Source organism: Capra hircus, chromosome 22 (genome assembly GCF_001704415.2).
Source record: "Capra hircus breed San Clemente chromosome 22, ASM170441v1, whole genome shotgun sequence".
NCBI lineage: Eukaryota > Metazoa > Chordata > Mammalia > Artiodactyla > Bovidae > Capra > Capra hircus.
The window spans coordinates 14,372,314-14,396,140 of NC_030829.1; the positions used below are offsets into that span (position 1 = coordinate 14,372,314).

At 46.6% G+C, this 23,827-nt stretch overlaps 1 protein-coding gene across 9 annotated transcripts in view; it reads left to right on the forward strand.

Moving 5' to 3' along the window:
- TRAK1 (trafficking kinesin protein 1) overlaps positions 1-23,827 on the forward strand; it is a 96,936-nt gene that overhangs the window by 66,538 nt on the left and 6,571 nt on the right. For 5 of the 9 annotated variants that reach the window (XM_018066986.1, XM_018066992.1, XM_018066991.1 and 2 more), the window contains 9 exons: positions 404-512; positions 2,359-2,437; positions 3,410-3,540; positions 4,423-4,497; positions 5,042-5,179; positions 7,639-7,715; positions 9,246-9,482; positions 11,008-11,324; positions 16,784-17,125. In XM_018066986.1, coding sequence (XP_017922475.1) covers positions 404-512; positions 2,359-2,437; positions 3,410-3,540; positions 4,423-4,497; positions 5,042-5,179; positions 7,639-7,715; positions 9,246-9,482; positions 11,008-11,324; positions 16,784-17,125 — 1,505 coding nt within the window. Of the gene's footprint in view, positions 1-403; positions 513-2,358; positions 2,438-3,409; positions 3,541-4,422; positions 4,498-5,041; positions 5,180-7,638; positions 7,716-9,245; positions 9,483-11,007; positions 11,325-16,783; positions 19,818-23,827 lie in introns of those variants that run through there. The other 4 variants (XM_018066994.1, XM_018066993.1, XM_018066987.1 and 1 more) reach the window with 3 other exon arrangements.

A 23,827-nucleotide genomic window follows, 5' to 3' on the forward strand; every position in this document is an offset into this window, starting at 1 on the left:
GGCCAAGTTACTTAACCTTTCTGTGCTTGTTCCCTCATTGGTAAAATGGGGGTAATAATAGTAACTTAGTTCTTAGGGCTGTGAGCACTGAATGAGTTCATACATATAGAGTACTTAAAATAGTTCCTGACAGATAGAAGGCAACCCAGAGTTGTGCAGGCTTGAAATAGAGTTGGTTCCCCAGAAATCTGAGGCAGAGTGGCAGCCAAGGGTTGGGATGCGGGACTGAAGGGATGCGAGCCTGTGCTGTTTTCCTGGGGGCGGGGGAGAGGCCTGATGGATCATTGTCACACCCACACCCTCGCGAGCTTTCCTTGAAAGCCCCATCTGTGTGCCGCAGTGTGGTTTGCCAAGTGGTGGGAGGAAGTGTCTCCCTCCCTAGGAAGCGGACTTTCTCCCCCAGGTTGAAGAGGAATGAGTCGTCCTCCTCCGTCCAGAATTACTTCCATCTGGATTCTCTGCAGAAGAAGCTCAAGGACCTTGAAGAGGAGAACGTTGTACTTCGATCCGAGGTGAAGTGCAGTCCCTGCCCTGTCCCCTCTCTGCGAGGGTGGTGGCCCAGCGTGCTTATCTGGCGAGTACAGCCGTGATTACAGCCCTGCTGTTCTCAAGGGTGGCGGTCTGCAGAAGGGCCACCTGGCCGTGGGTCACGGCCACACCAAGTGCCCAGCGGGCATGCCTCATTTATAAGCCAGGCAGCACACACCATCCTGGCTGCAGCAGACGGACAGGTGAATTGTGCAGTGTGAGGATGGGTAACAGTGGCAGACCCTCCTCCTTCACGGTTAGGGCAAAAGCTTCTGGGAGGTGGGGCCTTACTCTGGTGGTCTCCAGCTCGAATGTAGAAACAGCTCGGAGGCCGGGTGTGAGAGCCTTGTTCTCATGCTACTGCAGGTCAGATGTGCTCAAAGGAAATAGTACTTGGAGACATATTTCTTAGACAACTAACTTTAAAAGGTTGAGCTGAAGAAACTTGGGAACTCATGCTTTTGAGTATTTCTGGTTGGCTAGTCACTGTGGTGGGTACTTTGCCTGCTTTCTTTAAAAAAAAAAAAAAAAAAAAAAAAAGTCTTCATAACAAGGGTGGAAAAACCCTGGGAAAACCAGGACCCAGGCTGCTAGGTATTTTGATTGCCCAAGATTTTCCAAATTAGTGAACAACAAAGCCAGGGTTTATACATCTCTGTGACTCCAAACCCACATAATTTCCCTTTACCCGCTGCCCCTATCCAGAAACACAGATACGTAGGGATTTAGTGTTTTTTGTTTATTTATCAGTGAGCTTTTGCTCTCCAGCCAGAGGTTTGGTTCAGCCCTGTTTATCAGGCCCTTGGATTGTCAAGTTTGAGCTGCAAGCTCACCTGGGCAGGCCCAGGGCTCCCCGAAGTCCCTCAATATGGCAGACCACCTGTCACCTTGAACTTGCCTCCCTTGTTGCAAAGAGCCTCATGTCTGGGCTTAGCAAGATGCTCCTATGCCTGAGAAAACAGTCATGTCTCTTAGCCCTCACCTCTTTTAGCCCCTCATAAGAGACATAAACCCAGAGTGATCAAGAGGGTTACCCAAGCTTTCTCTGCCAGCCAGCAGCCGAACAAAGAGTCTAGCCCAGTTTTCCCCATTCTGAGTTCCAGCATCCACCCTAAGTAAATGCTCTGGCCCCAGGCATATGGTGATCGGTCCCTCTGTTAGGGTCATCACGTGAAGCAAGTAGAGGGAATCTGATCCCAGCCATAGATTCTGACTCCTCCACCTAGCTTTCAGGACAGTGATGTGTCTGGGGCTGGGACCTGAGAGCTCAGAGATACCTCTCTACCTGGGACATTTTCTAGGAGCCTTCAGATCTCTGTCTTCCCACCTTTACACCCAGAGCAAAGCCATCCAGAGTCCAACTGTAGCTCCTAGGTCTCTGAACCTCAATGCTTTCATATTGTATCTTGTTTTGGCTCACCTGAAAACAGCAGGACAGATTCCCACTTGTGAACCTCAGAGGACCATACCTAGCACGTAGCAGGTGTGGTAATTGTTAACCCTTCTTATTGTGGGGCTTATCCTTAGAATGCCCACTGTAGGCAAGGATGTGTCATAGGCTGTTTTGGGTCACAAAGGGATCCGTGACTGTGAGCCCGGACAGACACACATGAACAGACAGGCGGACTAATAGAGGGGCTCACAGTTTCAGCAACTGCTTTGCATGGTGCCCTCTAGTGGTTGGGATTCACTTTCTGTATCTGAGGGCGCAATGGGTGACAGCTGGGGAGATGCTGAAGGGCAGCATTCCAGACCCAGGTTAGCCCTTGCTGCATCACCTGGCCTGACCAGGTGTGGCTGTGGGGCCTCTGACCTGAGCCCTGTCCACAGGCCTGCCAGCTAAAGACGGAGACCATCACCTACGAAGAAAAAGAGCAGCAGCTGGTCAACGACTGTGTGAAGGAGCTGAGTATGGCCCGCCCCCTGCCACTCCTGTCCCCCCACCTTTTACTTTTCTCATCGGCCATCCTTAAGACCGGATGGATTTGCATCACTTGATAGAATGTGGTCTTCCTGCCAGCCTGGGCTCATTAGCATTTTTTTCCTGAACACTAGAGGCCTCCCCTGATCTTGTGTGACACCCCTCACTCTCATTTATGACAAACTAGGTGGGAGGTTGTCAGCCATACAGTCTCAGTCTCTCACCAAAATGGCTATTTAATTTTCATTTTGGCTTTCTGCAGGAATATTGGTTATTTAATGGCTAAATTAGGTCCAGCTTTAGACTCCTGAACTGAAGGTGTGGAAAAATAACTTTCTAGTCATTTGATGTGTGAACCTTGAGGCCAGAGCTCTCAGCTTTGCAAATATTATGTGCCTTCCCCCACCCTCTCCATGAGAAGTTTACACATTAAGATCAGACAAAAGGGCAAACAGAATATTTTGGGTGTCAGCAAAATACCAGTGAAACACACCCTATGTTTAAATCTAGTAGAATGAGTTATGGCTGTGAATATGGGCTGCAAACACCCAGGGGAGTTGTGCTGTGCACGCAACAGTTCCCTTCTAGAACAGAGTGCAACAGGAGTCCCTGTCACTGGTGATGTGTTTGTATGGAACATGTGGAATTGGTGAGAGTCGCCTTCTGTTTGGTGTGGTGCCTCCGGGCTGACCGCCAAAGCCTGCCTCATTTCTGGGGAGGTGACTCTAGGCAGTGAGGTGAGGCTCCCATACTGACCCTGGGAGCCACAGCTAGGGGTTGGTTCCTCCTCAGGACAGACCAAGCCCATAGAGGAAGATGGGGACTCTCCCCCCAAGCTCATCGTCATGTGCCCTCTCCACTTCTTCCCCTGTCTTGTAATAACGACTTTTTTTTTTCCTTGTACAAACCACAAAGAAACCATTGTCTCTGGTTCTTGTAATTGTTGTTTCTTGGTCAAAGGGGACGCCAACGTGCAGATTGCCAGCATCTCTGAGGAACTGGCCAAGAAGACAGAGGATGCTGCTCGCCAGCAGGAAGAGATCACACACCTCCTCTCCCAAATAGTTGATTTGCAGAAGAAGGCGAAAGCGGTAAGGCTTCTGTTTCTCTGACAGTTCTGAGATCAAGAAGGGGGCCATTTACCCCAAAGACAGTGCCCTTTGGATTCATATTTTAGGAAATTGTGCTGTCCGTTGAGAACTTTTGCTAAAGCTTAGCAGATTCAATAGCATAAAACTGGTTACCCTGAATTGGCAAGGGGATCATATTTATCACTATCTATTTTCCTAAGAAAAATCTGCAAATGAATGGAATTCATTAAGACACGTAAAGGTGCTATAAATAGAGAGTTTGGGAATTTAAGGTATAAATCATCTAGGTTAGCATTTCTCCTTACACAGGGCACTTGTATGTTGTGCACAGAACAATGTCCCCTTTCGATTTGAGATGAAGCAGCAAAAAACCAATTGTTTCCCATGTCAGGCCTTTGCTAGAAGCCCAAGGTGAAAGACTTCCAGAAAGCAGCTGTGATTATGGAAGTTCTTGCTTAGTCGCTAAGTCGTCTCTGACTCTTTGCAACCCCAGGGATTGTAGCTCACCAAGGCGCCTCTATCCAGGGGATTTCCCAGGCAGGAATACTGGAGTGGGTTGCCATTTCCTTCTCCAGAGGATCTTCCCGACCCAGGGATCAAACCCACATCTCCTGCATTGGCAGGCCGACTCTTTACAGAATTCTTCCCAGGGCCACCAGGGAAGCCCAACTATGGATGTGGAGGTGGGCAATAGGGAATGAATGCAGACACAGGAAAGACCTTGCCCTCAAAACTAAAAGACAAAATTTTACTCCAGGATAAGATAAAAATCTCCTTGTGGGTGTGTGATAAGATCATAATGGATTAGTTGATAAGAGGGAAAATGTTAGACTTTGCTAAGTGTCGTAAAAGAGAAGCTGACTTCCCTTTCCCACGCTCTAGTGTGCAGTGGAAAATGAAGAACTCGTCCAGCACCTGGGGGCTGCCAAGGATGCTCAGCGGCAGCTCACGGCCGAGGTAAGTGGCTCTCCCTCATTTCATAAGGCCCCCATCCCAGCTGGGGCGCATCAGCCTCCCTCTGACAGGCTGTGGGTCCCATCCTTCTTAGCAACCGTTTTGATTACGAATTGAATGTCATTCTTACTCCTAAGGCAGCTCCTAGTTCCACTGACGCTGGTCCTGAGCACCTGGGAGGCTGGGCTCTTCACCAGCCTGGAGCCTGGCGTGCACGGGCTCCTGACAAATATTCCAATAAGGGAGAGGACACCGAACATGGTGTGCAGAAGGAACCCCATTCAAAGATGTGGCAGGAAATGAGGGAGTGATGATTTGCCCTCTCGTTTGTCTCAGTTGTTAGTCTTTTAGGAGATTTCTGAGTCTGCGAGCTTCCCCCAAGTTCTAGAGAAACCATGCCTTGAGGACTGTTTGGCCTCAGGACACAGGACAGCTGGTCCTGGTCGGGGGCCAGGACATCTGTTAGTAATCCTGGGTCTTCCGGGCTCTTGGGAAGTGCCTGGTCTCACCATCTGAGCCCTCTCTGCTCTTTCCTGGTCTCCCGCAGCTACGCGAGCTGGAGGACAAGTACGCGGAGTGCATGGAGATGCTCCACGAGGCACAGGAGGAGCTCAAGAACCTCCGGAACAAGACCATGCCCAACACCACGTCCCGGCGCTACCACTCGCTGGGCCTATTTCCCATGGTGAGTGCCCGCCTGCCGCCTGGCCACCCGCCTCCCACCCTCAGGCTAGCAGGCGCTCCTGGGAGGAGGGCAGGTCTGGAGCTGAGTCTGTATGGGTGGCTGGCTTCTCCCTTTTACAGCTTGGATCTGGATCCAAACTGAGGGCTTGTGAGCCCAGCCAGTAGCTTCTTAACCACACGAGACAAGTTGGTTCTTTATTTTCCATCCCTCTGAATCTATCTTTTTTACCCCTGCCCTTAGAAGATAAATGTAGTAGGAACTGGATTTTGTAGGCACCTCAGATATTTGGAAGATGCTATTTCTATGTTATTTTTTTCTGTAGAGTATGTGCTATTTGGGCCTCACAAGTGCATTCCAGAATTCTTAAGTTGCCTTATGGTTCTATTAGTTCTTTATATGCTTATTAACAACTTCCCCACTGGTTCTGGTATCTGTAATATGAAAAAACATTTCCCTTTGTGCTGTATTTTTATATTTTTTATATTATTTCCCCCACAGTCTTATTTTTTTAGCTCTGGCCTGATCTGCTTCGTGTTTATACCTTAGGGGAATGTGGTTGAGAAGAGGGCTTTCCAGGAGGCTGACCTCTCCCAGGGTTGGGGTGGTTGGGTGGCATAGGGTGGAGCCCCTCTGCTGGTCATTTCCCAGTAATATTTGGTTGGGGAACTTTCTCATTTTATCTTCTTCTGTCAAACTAGGGCCCCTTGAAGGTGGGGGCCCATATCTTACTTGCTATTTCCTCCTTCCCTAATACTCTGCACCTGGTGCAGTGCTTGGCATGTGGTAGAGTCACAGGTCCTCACTAGACATTAGATCCGGGTGGCTGAATCAACAGACTGAAAAACCAACCACCAAGGAGTTTTCAGGCTCTGTTTCAATGGTTTGATGAAATACCAATTCTCTCTGAGAAGAGAATAACTCTTGAGGAAAAGCCCCCTAAATGAGATAGGCATGGAGGGCTGTATAAATATTTGTGAAACTTGGTCCCTTTTGAATTGGCCTTTACTCAGGGCTCTTATTCCTCCCTACCCTCCACCCCATTGCTGACATTGTTACCCCAACCCCTTGCTGTCTGGCCCAATTTTCCTAAATCATAGTCTCCTTTTCTCCTTTGATTTCACATATAAAGTTAGGCTGGAACTCTATCTCAGCCTGACTGAAAGCTAAGGAAAACCGAACAGAAAGACACAACAACAGTCAACTTTCCCAGGAGCACGTGGGTGATTCAGTGATCCCAATGAAGGCAGACAAGGACATTCTGGCCCCCGAATTCACTGATCTCGAGCTCACTACGCTCGGCTCACAGGCGACCCGTGCAGCTTTGCACATCCCCTGCCTCGCTTCCCCTTCTTCCCGGCTTCTCGTCTCCTGGGGCCATCTTGTTTCCTGCGTTCCCCGCTCTCAAGGACAGACGTTTTTAAAAACTAAACCATGCCATAAGAAAAGCTGAATTGAAGGTCTACATGAATTTCTTTTTGAGAGATTGAGTTTCAGCTGTTATTATTTGCTGAGGTGGAGCTTTTGTTTGCCTTTTTCTGCTGTTGGCAGAGCTCAGTTTTTGAAGATGGCTATTTATAAAGTGCATTATGCATGAAAGGTATTTAAGGCAATCTAAAGCTTGCATCATGCCCATGCTTCTGGAGCAGAACGCTCGGATCTGCTTCCCTTGCTCCCAGCCCCTTCTAACTGCTGAATAAAACAGTGAGTAGCAGTTTTTCTCAAGTATGTTCCCAGTTCTCTCACCTTATGGCAATAGTTCTTAATCTGGGATCTACAGACAGGATTTAGGGGGCCCGTGAACTTCAGAGGAAGATTTTATCTTTTATGTTCATTAATCCCTAATTGCACTTGGTGTTTCCTTCCCTTGCAAAGGTAGGTAACAAACCACAGCAGCTGCGGTAACAAGCACAGCAGCACAGTCATCTCTGGGACTTTGTCATCCATCAAAATCACAGGTCTTATCATAATAGCACTTGTCAGTTGCCACAGATGTCCCAAAATACTACCTGTGCTAATCTCCCGCTCAGAGTGACAGTTGTTACCAGTTACTCTATCACACTTGCTGTTATTAACATTTTAGTAATTAACTCGATATATCTGGCTTCCTCTTTAATCCTAATTATGTCATTCATTTATAAACATCATTCTGATGCTTCATCACCTAATCCATAGGGTCCAGCACTCCCCTCCTTGTCTCCACCCTCGGACCTTACTTCCCACTAGCTTGTCTTTTTTTTTCTCCTTCATCTCCTGAATCTTTACTCTGAAGTCCCTTTTTGAAGGGCTGCCCACTGGATGGAGCTCCCCATGTGCTTACCTGCTCTCGTCTCCCTTCCCCTGGAGCACCTGGCTGCTGTCTCTTCTCTGGCCACCCTTGCAGGGGCCACACACTCATATTCTACTCCAGAGATAGAGCACTTGAATTGCTCACTCGCTGTGTGTCTCCCGGCTTTTCTCAGGACTCCCTGGCGGCGGAGATCGAGGGAACCATGCGCAAGGAGCTGCAGCTGGAAGAGTCGGAGTCGCCAGACATCGCGTAAGGCCTTGGTTCTCAGCTCCCAGGGGCTGTGGGGTGGGCACCAAAGTGCACTGTGGTCCTTCCACAGACGATCCAGATTAAGGGAAATTAGAGAATGAAGCCAACAACAACATCCTCCTTCCAAATGGCTCGCTCTGGTTGGGTTTTAAATACATATTATGAACTTGTGGAAAGTTGGGGAAGGACAGATGTATTTCCCATCTCTTGTCACACAAGCTCTGTCTTGACACCCCCCACTCACTTTTATCTTTCTTTTTGATGGAAAACATTACTTTAAAGTATTTTTACCGTGGCGGATTCATGTCAATGTATGGCAAAACCAATACAGTATTGTAAAGCAAAATAAAGTAAAAATAAAAATTAAATAAATAAAGTATTTTTAACATCTGTTAAGGAAAGAAAAATAGGATGCAGTATGAGATACAGAGAAGGGCTTCCCAGGTGGCTCAGTGGTAAAGAATTCACCTGCCAAGGCAGGAGATGCAGGAAACTCGGATTTGATCCCTGGGTCAGGAAGATCTCTTGGAAAAGGGAATGACAACCCACTCCAGTGTTCTTGCCTGGAAGATCCCATGGACAGAGGAGTCTGGTGGGTTACAGTCCGTGGGGTCACAAAGAGTCGGGCACAACTGAGCACACATGTATATGTGAGGTACAGAGGGCTCTTTGGGAAGGTGTGAGCAAGGCTTCCACTTCCCTTCTGCATACATTTAGGGGTGTCAGCCTTTATCATCTCTCTTGCTAACTTAAAACCTTGCACTTGACCTGCTTAGAGGCGTAATAAACCTGGAGTTTGATTTAATCAAGTTTAATCTGTATCCAAATGCCATAGGCAGAACTTGGAACCCCGGGACCGACCAGTGTCCCTAAACCTCAGTGCACGTGTGAAGCCGTTTGCAACCCAGAAAGAAGCAGCCATTACAGAAACACACCTACCATTTTCTCCTTAGAAGGGAACAAATGAACATCAGTGCAGTTCTGCTCTTAGAGGTGGCAGTTTCCGGTGGCGGGGGCGAGGGGGCCGGAAAGAGACTCATCTAGTGTTTATCATCTCATTATAGATGATTAAGACTAACTTGAAATCTTACTTTTTAAAAAAATATGAATGGTTGACAAAGACTCATTCTATGAAAATATTTTGAGCGCTACTATATGCTTAGCAGTAAACACTGCCTTCCTGAAATTTGCATTCTAGAGACTATCAAGAAGAATAGTAGGTGGGAGACAAAAGTTAGTATTAAATACGTTTGTAGGTCAAGCTTAGGGGAAGTAGGAAGCAGTATCACTCTAGCTAGCATCACCTTTAGGACACAACCATGTAGTGGAGCCTTGAATTCTGTGGGTGTTGAATCTCTTGAATTCCAACCAACCCCCTAAGAAACATGGAAGGTACAGGGTGGCGGGTTGCTTGGGGGTCACAGTGGACCTGCTGCCTGTTGGGTCCTCAGTGAGTAGTGTTGGGAGGGTTGAATTCCAGGTCATTCCTGCATCTGCTTAGTCTTGGATGATGTTGTGCATTCTCCCCAGTCACCAGAAACGAGTCTTTGAGACGGTGAGAAACATCAACCAGGTCGTCAAGCAGAGGTCTCTGACTCCGTCCCCCATGAACATCCCTGGCTCCAACCAGTCCTCAGCCATGAACTCCCTCCTGTCCAGCTGCGTCAGCACCCCCCGGTCCAGCTTCTACGGCAGCGACGTCAGCAACGTGGTCCTGGACAACAAGACCAACAGCATCATCCTGGAAACAGAGTCAGCCGAGCTGGGGTGAGCCAGCCGGGGACTTTTATCTTTCTGTTTGGGGGATAGGTAGGGGGTGAGTGAACACAGGTCCAGTCATCAGAAGAGGGAGGCCTGAAAAGTGTAGACCTTTCAGTTCTCAAATTTGTTGTGCCAAATGGCTGAGCTAATGCTTATCTTGATGCTGGTATGTTAACCAGTTTAAAGGGGTGTAACAGGACACACCAGAAGTCAGCTTTTCTGTAAAATGTTGGAGGGGAGGATAAATGATTTTTTTTTTTCTGTTAATCTCTATCTGTTAGGCATTTATTTCATGAATCCCTTTGTAGCTTGGATTCTGAAAGGCTGAGGAGGACTCAGGCTCTGTCTCATGACCAGAATCTGGTTTGCTTCAGAAATTGGGGTTCAGCATGTCTGGCAAGTGCCCACCACACTCTGCATGCCTGGGGTGGGTCCTCCTTGTTAGTGGTCTCTCCCTCTCCTCCTGAAGCCCTGAAGGAACCCCACCCCCACCCTCATTGTCCATCCTTTTCCTATGACTTAACAAAATTAGTTTTTCTGACCGATGAGTCAGATAGTTGGAAAATGCTTGATCAGAACTCTGAGGGTTTTTTGGACTTAATTATTATTATTTTTCTTACTGAAGTATAGTTGCAGAACAATGTTATGTAAGTTATAGGTGTACGATATAGTGATTCACAATTGTAAAGACTATAATCCATTAATAGTTACTATAAAATATTGGCTATATTCCCTGTATTGTATAGTATATCCTTGTAGCTTATTTATTTTATACGAAGTCCTTGTACCTCTTAATCCCCTGCCGCTGATAACCACTAGCTTGTATCAGAACTCTCTTAGAGATCTCAGCTCCCTAAATTCAAGAGGAAAAAGGTGCATCCCTGGAGCCAACTGTCCTGTTGGAGACCAGGAATTGCAGCCTGGACAAGGTTTCTTCCCTAGGTGTCACGAGGGAGATATTTGTAGGGGCTGGGTTTATTATGTAGTGTTTGCAAGTTTTCCTTGCACCTTAGTAGCCTCCTCCTCACCTCCCTGAGGAAGAAAAAACCAACAGAGGGAATTGTTCTTCTGGACAGGCATTCGTTTCCCCATTTTTGCCTACATTTAGCCGTTTGCCTTGGAGAAGGCTTTGGCACCCCACTCCAGTACTCTTGCCCGGAAAATCCCATGGACGGAAGAACCTGGTAGGCTGCAGTCCATGGGGTCGCTAGGAGTTGGACACGACTAAGCGACTTCACTTTCACTTTTCACTTTCATGCATTGGAGAAGGAAATGGCAGCCCACTCCAGTGTTCTTGCCTGGAGAATCCCAGGGACGGAGGAGCCTGGTGGGCTGCCGTCTATGGGGTCGCACAGAGTCAGACACAACTGAAGCGACTTAGCAGCAGCAGCAGCAGCAGCCGCCGCCGCTTGCCTTGGTTTCCTTAGAAGTTCAAGCTGCCGCCCGGAAACTAGTAGTAAGGACAGTGCTGTGCAGCGCCCCCTGCTGGCTGCTCCGCGCTCACCCCCCCCCTCCTTTCCCCTCCCTCTAGAAACGAGGAGCGGAGTAAGAAGCCTGGCACGCCAGGCACCCCGGGCTCCCACGACCTGGAGACGGCGCTGCGGCGGCTGTCCCTTCGCCGGGAGAACTACCTCTCGGAGAGGAGGTTCTTCGAGGAGGAGCAGGAGCGGAAGCTCAGGGAGCTGGCGGAGAAGGGCGAGCTGCTCAGCGGCTCCCTGACGCCCACTGAGAGCATCATGTCCCTGGGCACGCACTCGCGCTTCTCCGAGTTCACCGGCTTCTCCGGCATGTCGTTCAGCAGCCGCTCCTACCTGCCGGAGAAGCTTCAGATCGTCAAGCCGCTGGAAGGTGATCACAAGGGGCCTCGGCCCCTCTCTGCCCTCCTCAGCGACTCCCTGTGGTCCCTGATCCACCACCGGAAAGCGGGCAACCTCTGTAACGCCTACTCCTTTTTCTTCCGGGATAGCCACCCCCGCTGCTGGTTTGAGTTCCTCTGAGTGCCCCAACCTCCACCTCTCCCGGTGCAGGTTTGGAAATACAGCCCAGACTAACCTCCATCAGCTAAGCCAAAGAAAAGAAAAGGTGTTTGGCGCTGGTTTCCTAATTCTCTTGCATTCAGAATCTTTTAAATACAAATGGTTAGGGAAGGCAGAGGCGCTCCTGACATCCTCAGGAGTCAATTAGGTCAGGTCAGAGGGCTCTGAGGAGTGCAGAGAATTGATGCTTTGACTTTTCAGAAAATTTGGTGTCAGGGAGGGGCTGCAAAGCAAACCTTGTTTTAAGTTGTTTATTCAGTAACCATGAGAAAGCAGTTTCCTGTTTGTTGACTTCACATGTTCTGCTTTGATCTTCAAACAAAAAGGGTGTGGCTTTCTTCAGATGCAGTGTGCTCCACAGTTGGGGGGCCGGGAAGAGGGTGGCTGTGAAGGAGAGTGAGCTCTGTACCTCCTTAAGCCTACCTTTTCCAGGGGCCATTCAGGTTTAGGTATCAGGAACACCCTAGATGATTAAACTCATGGATACACTTTTCTTTCTCTCTTTCTGCTTTCAGCATTATAAAGTATGTTCCCTTTGCTTATCACTGCCCTGCTAAGAACCATCAGGTGTTTGTAATATGCATTTTTTTCACCTTCTTTAGTTTGAAAACCCATGAGAGTTTTAGAAGATATTTTAATTCTATATTATATGTCTAATGCAAAGCCAAATCAGAATTTCTGTAGAGGCAGTATTTCTCAACTTCTTTAAGAACCCATTTTAGACATTAATTCCTAATCTATCCCCTCAGAAAATGTAATGTGATAGATATACTGTTTACGTATTATATGTGTATCTGTGCCTAAAAAGAGTACAGTTATTCACCCCAAAAGAACCAGTTTTCGGCCCTGGAGTGGGGGCTGGAGTATCACCTCTGTTAGGATGCATGCTGTAAGATGAGCTTGTACTTGTTAAAGATCCAAGAAATGCTGGGTCCCATATTCTGAAAAGGAAGGAAGAGGGTGGACAAACATTCTTTTTCATGATTACTTCTAAATTGTATAATGTAGGTCCTTAGATTTCAGAAGAGGGATAGCTCATCCTTTTTTTAATTTATTCAGTTGTAAGCTTGGTGATTGTTTTCTGATTCACTATTATGTCTGTTTTTCTTTCAATAAAATTTTTCATTTCTGCAATTTTACTTTTTGCCTTTCTTTTCTTTTTTCTCCTTTGTCTCTCAAAGGTCATTGGAATTTATCATCTCTATCTTGTCTGCTTTCTACATTTTACTTTGTGTTTCATTGATCATCTAAGGATATATTTTTGACTGGTTTTCCAAGCATATTTTAGAAGAGATTTTTTTTAAGAAATTATTTTGACCAAGTCATCTTTTTCTCTTTTAATCTTGTGACATAGATAGCAGTATTTCTGTGATAAGTTAATAGAATAAGAACAAATCCCATTAGATTTGCAAGATAAACTTCATCTATAGAACTCTGTTCACCAGGAACCTTTATCACTACCATTAAAAAGTCATGTCTTATCAATATGGGCTATAAGGTATTCTCACGATAGAATCTAGCCTTCTGGCTCCATTTTATAGTCCTTTGACTTCTTAACGGTTTAAAATACAATCAACTTTTTTTCTTCCTCTGCAATTACCTTTTTGTGTTACTGTGTTTAATTTGATATGGTGGAGTGCTGACATAGAAGTATGCCTGATGCTGTGTTCATTATAGCTCTAACTGTGATGCTGGCTAAGTTACTTCACCTTTTTGAGCCCTGTTTCCCATATTGTAAAATAGGGCTCACATCTGCCACACAAGATTGTGGCAAGGAATAAACGTGATGTGTTTTGTATTATGCTCAGCATCTATTAGGTACTTATTAACTTGTAGGCTCCTCGAACTTATTCCTGTTCCAGTAACTCAGGTAAAAAGGCTAGCCTCACCAGTGTTGAGACCTGGACCAGCATTGTGGTGGTGCCATGTTCTTACATCCTTTTTCAATGGACCGCCAAGAAGCTGATAGGATTTCCGTGTTCTCCAGTGACCCAGGTAAATGTACCTGGGGTGAGGCCCCTGGAGAATGTTGGCTGGGATCATAGCAGATAGCCAATCTATGCCTTCCATCTGTCTTCCTTACCTGTTTAATTAATCTTGCTGTCTGCTCATTGGTGCCAGCCAAAATAGATGGGCTAGGTGTTTTGTCTCTTCACCTTACCTTACACGTTTTAAGTAGGTGAAGAACAAACAAAACATTCAAACTAGAAAGAGATATATCTGCATTAAAAAGATGAGTCAGACAGTATTTTTTTCCCTCTATTTTGCTCTTCCTTTCTAATTATAACCAGATAGTATTTCCAAATAAACAAGTTAATGTGTAATTAGGGAAAAGCACACACTTCCAAGCTGTCCATTATCCAGCAAGTTTAGTTCTAACTTTTAAGCCTCAGGTGCCCTGCTGACATAAATGGATTGAGTCTTCTTCTCTTTTGGTGACATGGTGTGGAAAGAAAGCAAACAGAAGGAAAAGGGTAGTGACTGTAATTATGTTTTTGCCCTATCCACACCCTGCTCCATAGGCCTTCATCTTGGTGCTGACTGGGAACACAACATTTCCTCTCTTTGCCTGCCTGACCCCAGCATCATTCACATGTGGGCGGGAGAAGGTGATGTTGACGGGAGGTGGGGTAAAAAGCCAAGTATTATGCATCTTTCAGCATAATCTTTCCATTGTAGTCTCACTAGATTTCCTTGCTCTGCATTTTCAGGGAATGCAAATAACTTGGTGTACTTTGTAGGCTATTTAACTCCAAATAGCAACTCTCTGTAGCCTCATTTGTGTCTTGGACTCACGCATAGGGTGGGGAAAATGGGGCGGCCTGTTAAACAGATCGAAGACGGAGGCCCACCGGACTCTTTTCTGGGCCTAGGCCTCCAGCCTCCTGGTGCATTGTAAATGTCTAGAACCCCCTTCAGATGGATGGGGAGACCTGGCACTTCCTTGACACAGTTCTTCACTTTCCAGTGTGTTTGCTTTGCCTTCAGTCCCCTTCCAAAGGTAGAGGTGATGTGGCCACATTGCACCTGGGGATTTCTCATCTTCCTTCTAAGCCCTGGTTGTGCTGCTCCAAGCTGGGTATCAAAATTCTTTGTTTAAAATTTCTCCCCAGTACAGTTTTGTTACCAGGGATGTGGATGTGTGAATAGTGAACACACACAGTGGGCCCATTTTGGATTACTATGCATGGAGGTCCCCAGGAGTGGCAGGAGAACCCCAGTGGCCGGAAACCCCATTGCATCCCCTGGCAGGCCCTGGACACCCATGAGGAAGTTCCACTGCCCGCTGTGTATTCCTCCAGATTCTCATTGAGCCCAGGTTCCTGGCTGGAATGCTGATGGCCTTGCTTGTTTTCAGACCTGTGGTTTGGGGAGGGAAGTGGGGTGAGTTTATGGAAAGAACTAGGCCTTTAGCACTGAACATTGGCTGTGCTACAACTAACTCAGTGACTTTGGAAGTTAGGTAACTACAGTAAACCTCTGTCTGTGAAAGTGAGGGTCGTAATACTTAACCATGACGGGTGGTTTTAAAGAATGAGTTGAGGTGATACATATAAAACAAGCTGCCCTGATGACATGTCTCTGTACAGGGTAGCTTTTTAAGAAATAGTGCCATGGAACCTAGGACTTAGGATCCCATGGACAGGTTTGTTTCATTATATGCATCTTTGGTCTTTTTTCTTTTCTTGTTGCATTTAGACTGTTTTCTATTTTTATTCAGTACATTCCAGTTAAGTAGGTTGCTATTGTACTTGTGACACTTAATGCCCAGATAAACTCCAAAGTGTGTATGACTTTTTTCTGTTTTAAGTGGATTTGAAATCGTCCATCTATAAAACCCTTTTAAGACTCTTTGGCTGAGACTACCCGATGAGAAATTATTTTGCAGCAGTGTTTTGGAGGCAGTGCACTCAACTGCACACGGCAGAGGACTGGGGGCTCAGTTACATTCCTGGACCACTTCCTGGCCCCACTGCCTGCCTCCCTTTCCCTTTTCTTTTATCTGGACTCCTGAGCTGCTGGCTCCTGGCTTCCCTAGTTCCCCTTTCTGACGTTCCCTCAGGGCAGCCTGGAGGGATCCCAGCTCTCCTCACAGAGGATGCCCTCAGCAAGCCAGCAGTGACAGTCTGAGAGTTATTTGTGCAGGAAGGCTCTTGCATTTTCATGCTTGAGAACCACTTTCAAAGTCTCTCTGTTGAGTTTGGCATGTTTTCAGTGTAGCCAGCTTCTTCATCTATGGAATGGGGATAGAATGCCCAGCCTCACGGGCTGGGCACCCCTAATACCAGAGCCATGTGAGGGGTAATAATGTCCTAAGGGGGAAAGAGTTGCTCTGGCAGATGGGTTGGGCAGAATCCTGGCACAGAGCAACGTGCTAAAGGATCTGAGATGTTGTTCTTCAGTACATACGCTTCTTAGCCCAGGCTTCCTAAGAAGGCTTGGTCTTGGAATACCTCTCTCTGTGAGTACCTGGTACACCCTCCAGGTCCTCAGAGACACGCTCTGGTGTTATTACAGACCTTACACCACGTCATCTGAGTCCCAGGGTCTGGTGTCATTGAGATCAGCTCCTCTGCTTCAGACCTCTGGGTGGACTTACATGTTCTTAAATCACATCTCTTTAAGCCAGTTCCCACTCCCCAAACCTGCAGCCTGTCAAGGTTGCTGCCAGCATACAGGAAACTTAGGTAAAGGAGGTAACGGCCATGCCCACCATTTATCCGTGTGCTATGATCATATGTTTTTGCTTTTCTCTTGTTGTGGGTGCCTAGGATTGGTTTGACATCATCTGATTCTGTTTCTGCTGTCTTCCCTATTCCCAGCATTGTGTGCTTGGCATAGAATCCACATATCCACCCCTGCTCCCTACCCCTCTTTCTGTGCTTGTCGTGCTTATTTTTTCCTCTTCTATGTCTAAAGTGATTCTGTGTTGAATTTGGGGGTTGACATCAGTTGCTTAAAATAAAGAGTTTGTCACCCAACATCCTTGACACATAGTATGATGTTGATTTTACTTTGTTAAAAAAATGGATTTTTGCCCTGAGATTGGTGCTCCTTCTGGGCATGGAAGGGGGTTGGTGCCTGACACACAGCAGGAGGGGGGCAAGGCAATTCCGTGGGTGTCCCTCCCTGAGTCCACCTGTGGCGCCCAGGGCCTGCGGGGTTCGCACTCCGCGCTGGAGGGTGGTGAAGAGCCATCAGCTTAGACTCCCGTCCTAACCCTCTCTTCTCCCTGTCACCCCCTTCCCCCCCGCCCTTTCTCCTTGCAAGGTTCTGCCACCCTTCACCACTGGCAGCAGTTGGCCCAGCCTCACCTTGGGGGCATTCTGGACCCCCGGCCTGGTGTGGTCACCAAGGGCTTCAGGACACTGGATGTTGACCTGGACGAAGTATACTGCCTTAACGACTTTGAAGAAGACGACACAGGTGACCACATTTCCCTCCCAGGCCTAGCTACCTCCACGCCAGTTCAGCACCCAGAGACCTCAGGTGAGAGGTCCCGAGCACGTGTGACTGTCTCAGGCAGCAGAAGTTACCCAAGCCGGCCTCAGGCTTTCCCAGAGGAGATGCAGGAGCCGCCAGCGGCCGAGGAGGAGGAGGAGGAGGGGTCTGGTGAGGGCACCGCCATCAGTCCTGTAAACCTGGCACCTCTACCAGAGGCAGAGTTCCAGGCCATTCTCACTTCCGTTCCGAGCACCATCCGTAGTGGCTCTCTGTCTGTAGCTTCTGCTCGTCTGTGTGGGTGATGATGAAAGCATTCCCATCATGGGGTTCCGTTTTTTAATAGAGTCTGATGCCTCCTTTTGTAACAAATGGGTGCGGCTCCTTGCCCATCTTGGAGGTGCATGGCCCAGCAGGCTCTTGAAGGGGAGCAGGAAAGGCTGCTAAAAAAGAAGTGGATTATTGCCCCGTCATTCCCCCCTAATCCTGAGCATCAGCTCCCCATTTCTGTTCTGGGTTGCTTCCCACATCTAAGGGGCAGCTTCTCGAGTTCCCTGATGACCTCCAAACTGAGCTGAGCTGGGCAATTTTAGGGGAAATTTTGAGTGCTGGAATGTTCAGAAGGTTAATGAGAGAATGTGTTACCTGCATGATACATTAAAATTGGAAGAAGCCCAGAAAGTGTTCAGGATTTCAGACAGCACTTCAGAGATCAGCCTGTTCATTTCCTAACTGTAGTGAAGATATGTGTGTTTTCGTTCCAATTTATACATGTGTTCAAAGTGGATTTTTTAAAAGTGCTTTAGCAATTCTCCTTAATCCAGCAAACCCTAAGAGGATGTTAGTAAGCTTTTTTAGAGAGAGAATTCTAGATGAATCTGGAAAAGAGCCCTGCCTGATCTCTGTGTTCTCCCCTCCCACTCCCCCTCCCCCAGTATTAAAGTTATGACCATGAGTTTGCAGAATTACACATCCTAGGGGTCACTGGGATGCAAAGCTTTGTGCTCGGGGCCCTGGGATCACAGGATCACATGGGTTACTATTTACCCAGACTTCCTGGACCTCCTCATTTCTTGGGCTGAGGGGGAGAGACCCAGACAAAGAGGAATTAACCCAATGTCATCATCCTAATGACATTTCCAAGTCACCAGGTTTCAGAAGAGCACATTCATCTTTGTGACTGACAATTTTCATTCATGGACGGTACAACACTCCACATATAGTGCAGAGCAGGTGAGAGCTGAGGTTCGTGGTGGTGTCTCCCATCCCCTGGGTGAGTTCACACCCCTGTGGCCAAAAATGTTTTTAATTTTTTTTCCTTTGACATAAACTAGGTATCATCAAGTAAAAAAGATTGTTTAACACCTAGGTTTATTTTTATTTTTTAGCCATTAGGTTACCAGATTAAGCTTGCAATGGAATGAAAATGTTTATTATTTAGGATCTTCTCACAAAGAGGAAACCAGCTTAGGTATTGTTACCTCCTTTTGTCATCAGCATTGGTGCCCTTCTGGAAGGCAGACAGTGGTGCAGGAGACACTGTGTCTGCTGATTTTGTGACTGAAGCAGCAGGCATTGTGTCAAATGTGGTGACCCTTCCCTGCAGCCTGACAGGTGAAATAGAAGTGAATGCTGTGAGTTTAAAGAAGCACCATTAGGTTCATCTTTGAAAAATTGTAGAGAAGGAATAAAGCTTACCAAGTCAGCTAAGAATATCCCTCTGAGGACAACGAGGGCAAGGGGACCAGGTGTGAGGAGCTAAGTCCTGACCATTTTCCTCACCACACACAAAGGCATATCTGTTGCTTCTTCCCTCCTTCCTCTAACCTGGAACAAATCCAACCCAACAACTCTTGAGAAGAGCACACAAACCTCCAGTGGAAACTGTAGAGGGATCACATTGGAAGTGTGCGGCCAAAATGAGTTAGATTGCTGCAGGGAATTTAGAGAAGGTCTGATCATCTAGACAAGCGTTCTCCTGAGATTGTTTTCTGAGTAAGGTGTGTCAAAAGTTCTGTGCAGGAGGGAAAGGCATGGCTAATGATTTGGCTCTTTTTCCTCGGTGGGGAATTACGGGACCATTTTGATTCTTGGAACGTAAGAAGCACATCACTCGATGTAAATCATCCCAGGGGCCCTGAGTGACATTATGCACATAATCGTGGAGTCTTGGGCAGACAGATAAGCTTCCATGGGGAGGCCTGGGGCATCCTCTGTCTTGGGATTTGCACTCAGGCTGGCCTGCTCTCTGCCTTGGTCTCCCCTTTCCTGTTGCCAAACAGCACAATTCCAGGAGCTGCCATCTCCCTGGGAAGACTTAATAGGGAGAACCTTTGAAGACAGAAGGTGATGATTAACCTTTCTTTTCTAACATCTGGTATTATGGGAGGAAATTGGGAAAACTTGTATATTAGGCAGTTTTGTCTAGAGCCTGCTCTCTCATGGAGAAAACATTTTGAGTGCTGAAAAATATTTATTAATATATTTTAATGTATTATTGTATCATTATTTGATTTTTATAATCTCATGTCTTTAAAAAGGATGAATCCTTGTTATATTTGTAAATAATTTAGATGATTAAAATGGATTATGATAAACAACTTTTAGATTATTAGTTTTACTTTATTTCAGTAACATATTTTGTTTTAATTCATAAAGTGTACTTTTATCAGAAATAATCTCATACTGTCAGTGTTTTGAATTTTAGGTATTTATGTGTAGCGAAGAGCCTGCATGTGGTAAAGGTTAAAGATTAGAGGATAAAATCACACAGTTAGGTCAGCAGATGGTAGTTTGGATGGACAGTCCAATTGAATTACCTGGATGCCTTGATTCTTAAAGGGAAGACAGAGGCGGAATTAAAGCAACATGGAAGAAAGTAAAGGTCAGCTTATTTAATACTCATACACATGGAGACCATTTCCAGTGGGAGAAATGTCCTAAAACAGACTCCTACACATCATGGCAGCCTACTTGGCAGTGGTTCTGCAGTAGAGCTGTATTATCTTTGGGGCTGAGGTCCTAAAGTTAGTGTTGAAAGTAAACAGCTCATTTGGTCAAAAGTACCCTTGGAAGTCCCTGAAGGTGCAGGTCTTCAGCCCCTCAGGAGCACAAGCCAAGAACTAGCTTCCTTTGTAGCTTTCTTATTTGTCACACAGGCATGCGCTCTGCTCAGGCGAGTTCCTGGAAGGGAAGGAAACAGCTGAAGGAAGCAGGCGATTGAGGAACTGGGTGTCACTCCAGCCTCCTCTGGGGCCGGGCTGGTGTGAACAAAGCCTCCAGTGGGCATTCTCTCACACTTGTCAGTCCCACTGGGGAAGCAGGACCCAAAGGGGCTTGTGAGGGAACGCTGGCCATGGGGACCTGAAGAATCTGGAAGGAAAAGTCTGGTACATTCAATTCACAGACCACTGGGTCTGGGAATGTTCCTTCTTGTCTCTGCCTAGAGAGCTGAGGGAGTTCCCACTCAGATGGCCAGACTTTTCAACCTTGCCCTGGTGTGTAGCAGTTAGAGGAGTTTGGTCACGGTGGACAGAACCAGGATCTGCTTGCACCCCTGTGTTAGGAGATGTTAAGGAAGTCCTGTGCTCTTGCATCAAAGTGTATACTACACCACAGCAAAACAGGCCAGTGCAGCCTGAAGTGGAAAAATGACTGAAGAATTGCTTTATTGACTTGTCTCAAACAGCATGGAGTCAACCCTACTTAAAATTTCCAGAATAAGCCTGCTTTCTGGAAGCGCTTTCTCTAGAAACCTCATCTCTGAAAACCACAGGAGAGTGCTCTAGTGCTGGGAAGGGCACCCACATGGCCTGCTGAGTGGGTATTTGCACTCAGCCTTTTCTAAAGTGAAGGGGCCTTGAGGGAGTTGGGAACCGAGTTTCAGGTTTGCTGTCGGGTTGTACCACCTAGCGATGCCCTGGAGAAGTGCACCTTGGGACTGGCTCCAGGAGCACCAGCTGGATGGACTTGGGCCAGCTTAGCCAGGCCCGCTCCCCACACATGTCGGTGGTTGCCACAGGACAAACAAGAAGGCAAGAGGGCACGGGATCCAGCTCTGTTGGCATCTTAAGACTCCAAAGAGATTTTTACATTTGCACTTTTGACTTTTTTTCCAAAAAGTCACTTTATCTCCTGAAGATACCCCAGAAGCCACTTGAAAGAATTTCTGGTTCTGTCTGCCACGCCATGAGATTATTCCTCTGTTAAGTCACTCTTTAGATAAAACAGAGTAGACAATGTGGTACGGTGGGTCAACTAAACTTTTCATTTGTTTAAGTTTTGCAGGAACCAAAAGTTGTACAGAAGCCAGAATAAGATCTTGTGATATGGTTTTCAGTCTCTGTGCTAGAAACCTTCCCGGAACCGATGGGCTGAATGTCTGCACTGGGGACTCCTGAGTCTTTCAAACTGTAGATGGGGGCTGTGTGTGTAGAAGAAATGCATAAGAAGCAGAGAAAAAGAGTTACAGGCCCATGTTAGCCTGGTACTAACGGCTTTCAAATATCATCTTGTAACACTGTGTAGTTTTAAATCACTTTTATCTTTTTAAAAAAAAAAAGAAAAGATAAAAAGCGGTTCTGCTCTATCTGAAACTGCCTTTGTTTCCCTACTCCTCAGAGAAAAACACCTGTTAAAGCTACATTAGTCCCAAACAGCATTTATGTTAATGATGAAACACAGGGCAAACAAAAGTTTATGGAGTTTTTCCCACATGGACTCATCACAGAATTCTTTTCCCCCAGAAAAATTCATGCAGAGACAATCTTGAATAATCAAGGGTTAACTAAGTGTAAAAGTTCCCTTTGATAGATTAGGATTTTGTACCAGTTTCAGAACCTGGAGGAGGAAGAACAAATAAAAATAATAAAGGATTAGGGGCTTGGGGGAGGAGAGGGGGAGAAATGCAAGTTCATTCCTAAATAAAATACTTGATGAAAGTATTTGTCAGTGTTTGTACTTCTAGCTCACAACACTGCGGTCCTCCAATCAGACTGAGAAAAAGAAGGAGGATTTAAGTAGGAAGTCAGAGCATTAAATCCAGGAAACCCTGTCCTTGGAGGCCTCATGTGAACAGCACAAGGTGAACTCACAGCACCTAAGGCAGGGCTTTGGGGTGCAATAGGGCCTGGGCCCTCTCCCTGAGCCCCTGCTCCCTGCCCTGAAGACTCTGTTAGCGCCTCCTGCTTTGGGAATATGCTCTATCCCGTACACAGAACTGTAGGAATCAGCCCCTAACGGCTCTGTGGCGACTCACTCTCTCTGTGTTGTGTCCCAAGGAAGGGAGACGCTGCAGCGGCCCGGCGGGCAGTGGTGACTCAGAGAGCTGGCGGGTCCAGGCGTCCCAGTGGTATTGCAGAGGGGCTGAACCTCTGGCTTTGGCACTTTTGATTCTTATTGATTTACCTCAGTCTTCTCAAGCTGTCCATCGCTTCGGGGGAATGATGACCTCTGAATTTTAGCAGCCTTTTCCTATTCCCAAAACCCATTTGCATAAGATGGGTTTTGCTTCCGCTGATGCAACGGTGTCTAAAATATCCATCTCACACTAGCTGTTGCGATTGAAGATCCAATACGTAATGGGGTGGAGGAGGAGGTGAATGTGTGTGAGCTTTTGATTTGATATTCTGGCCATGCGTTTAAATGGAGTATGCTTCTAAGTTTAAATCCAGCCTCGCTTTTGTTTGATTTTTTTTTAAGATGTTCTCTCTCTTATAATTGTTCTGTCCTAATTACTTCTACTTACTGCATTTTTTTCCCTCCCTCCCAAATAACCCATCATGCCTGATATTTGGGATGCTTTTCTCAGGTTTTCTGTTACTTTTGTTTCTAGACTTTATTGCAGCTAGAGAATCGTGATTGTTTGGTTGCCTTTTCTTCATAGCTTCTTCCGTTTTTGTTTTGCTCACAGTCATTTCTCAGTTATCTGAGTTCCTAAACCATTACATTTTTGATTGAGAAGCAAAGATGCATAAAGGCTATTTTTACATGTGTTTCCCACACCCCTCCTGCTTTGCCTGGAGCTCCTTGAGGCTGAGAGTTTGCTCTTGTGGCTGTGGAGCTGGCTGCCATGCCAGGGGCTACCGGAGCCTTCCTTGACACACAGAGACGACTTGGACCACAGCCATCAGGGCAAACCAGTCTTGCACAGCTCCTGAGTCACGGCCACCATTTTTGTGCTTTGGCTTTGTCCTGCCCGCCTTCAATTTGTGTGTCTCCAATATTTTTTTAATTTCATCTAGTTTCTTGTTTTTCCTTTTTCTTTTTTAAAGACACAGTCACCTGTGTGTGGATCTGTAGGTTTGGGGCACCGATCTATTCTGGTTTGATTTCCTTTTTGTCAAATCCAAGAGAAAACTTGCCATAAAGAGCTAGAAGATTCTTGTTCCAGACTTTTGAATCTTCAGCGTGCTCATGGCCTCCAATATCCTAATCATTTTTCTCCCAGGAGGTCTCTGGGGGCTGAGAGGCTGCAGGGGTAGAGCTGGTGGGGAGGAGGGGGGATGATCCTAGACCTCACCATGCATGCTATTGGGAGCAGCATCTTTTTTTCCCTTTCACTTTTTCCTTTTACATTTGAGTTATGAATGAGGATGACCTCTACAATCATGATGTCTCCTGTAGACTCTATTCCTACTTCTCACCTGCGGTTTTCTGATGCATGGTCCTAAAGCTTCTGTGATTTACTTTGCTCCGGATCCTAGTCTTCAGCTGCCTTAACAACTCTTTGGAGCTTTCAAAGGAAATAAGTTGAGGACAACTTACTCATTTTCATCAGAAACCAGCCATCCTAGAAATGGCAAGAAAGCAGCTCAGGGGCACTGATGCTGCTTATAGTGCTGTGTGCCAGCCCAGCCCTGGCAGAGAGTCTGG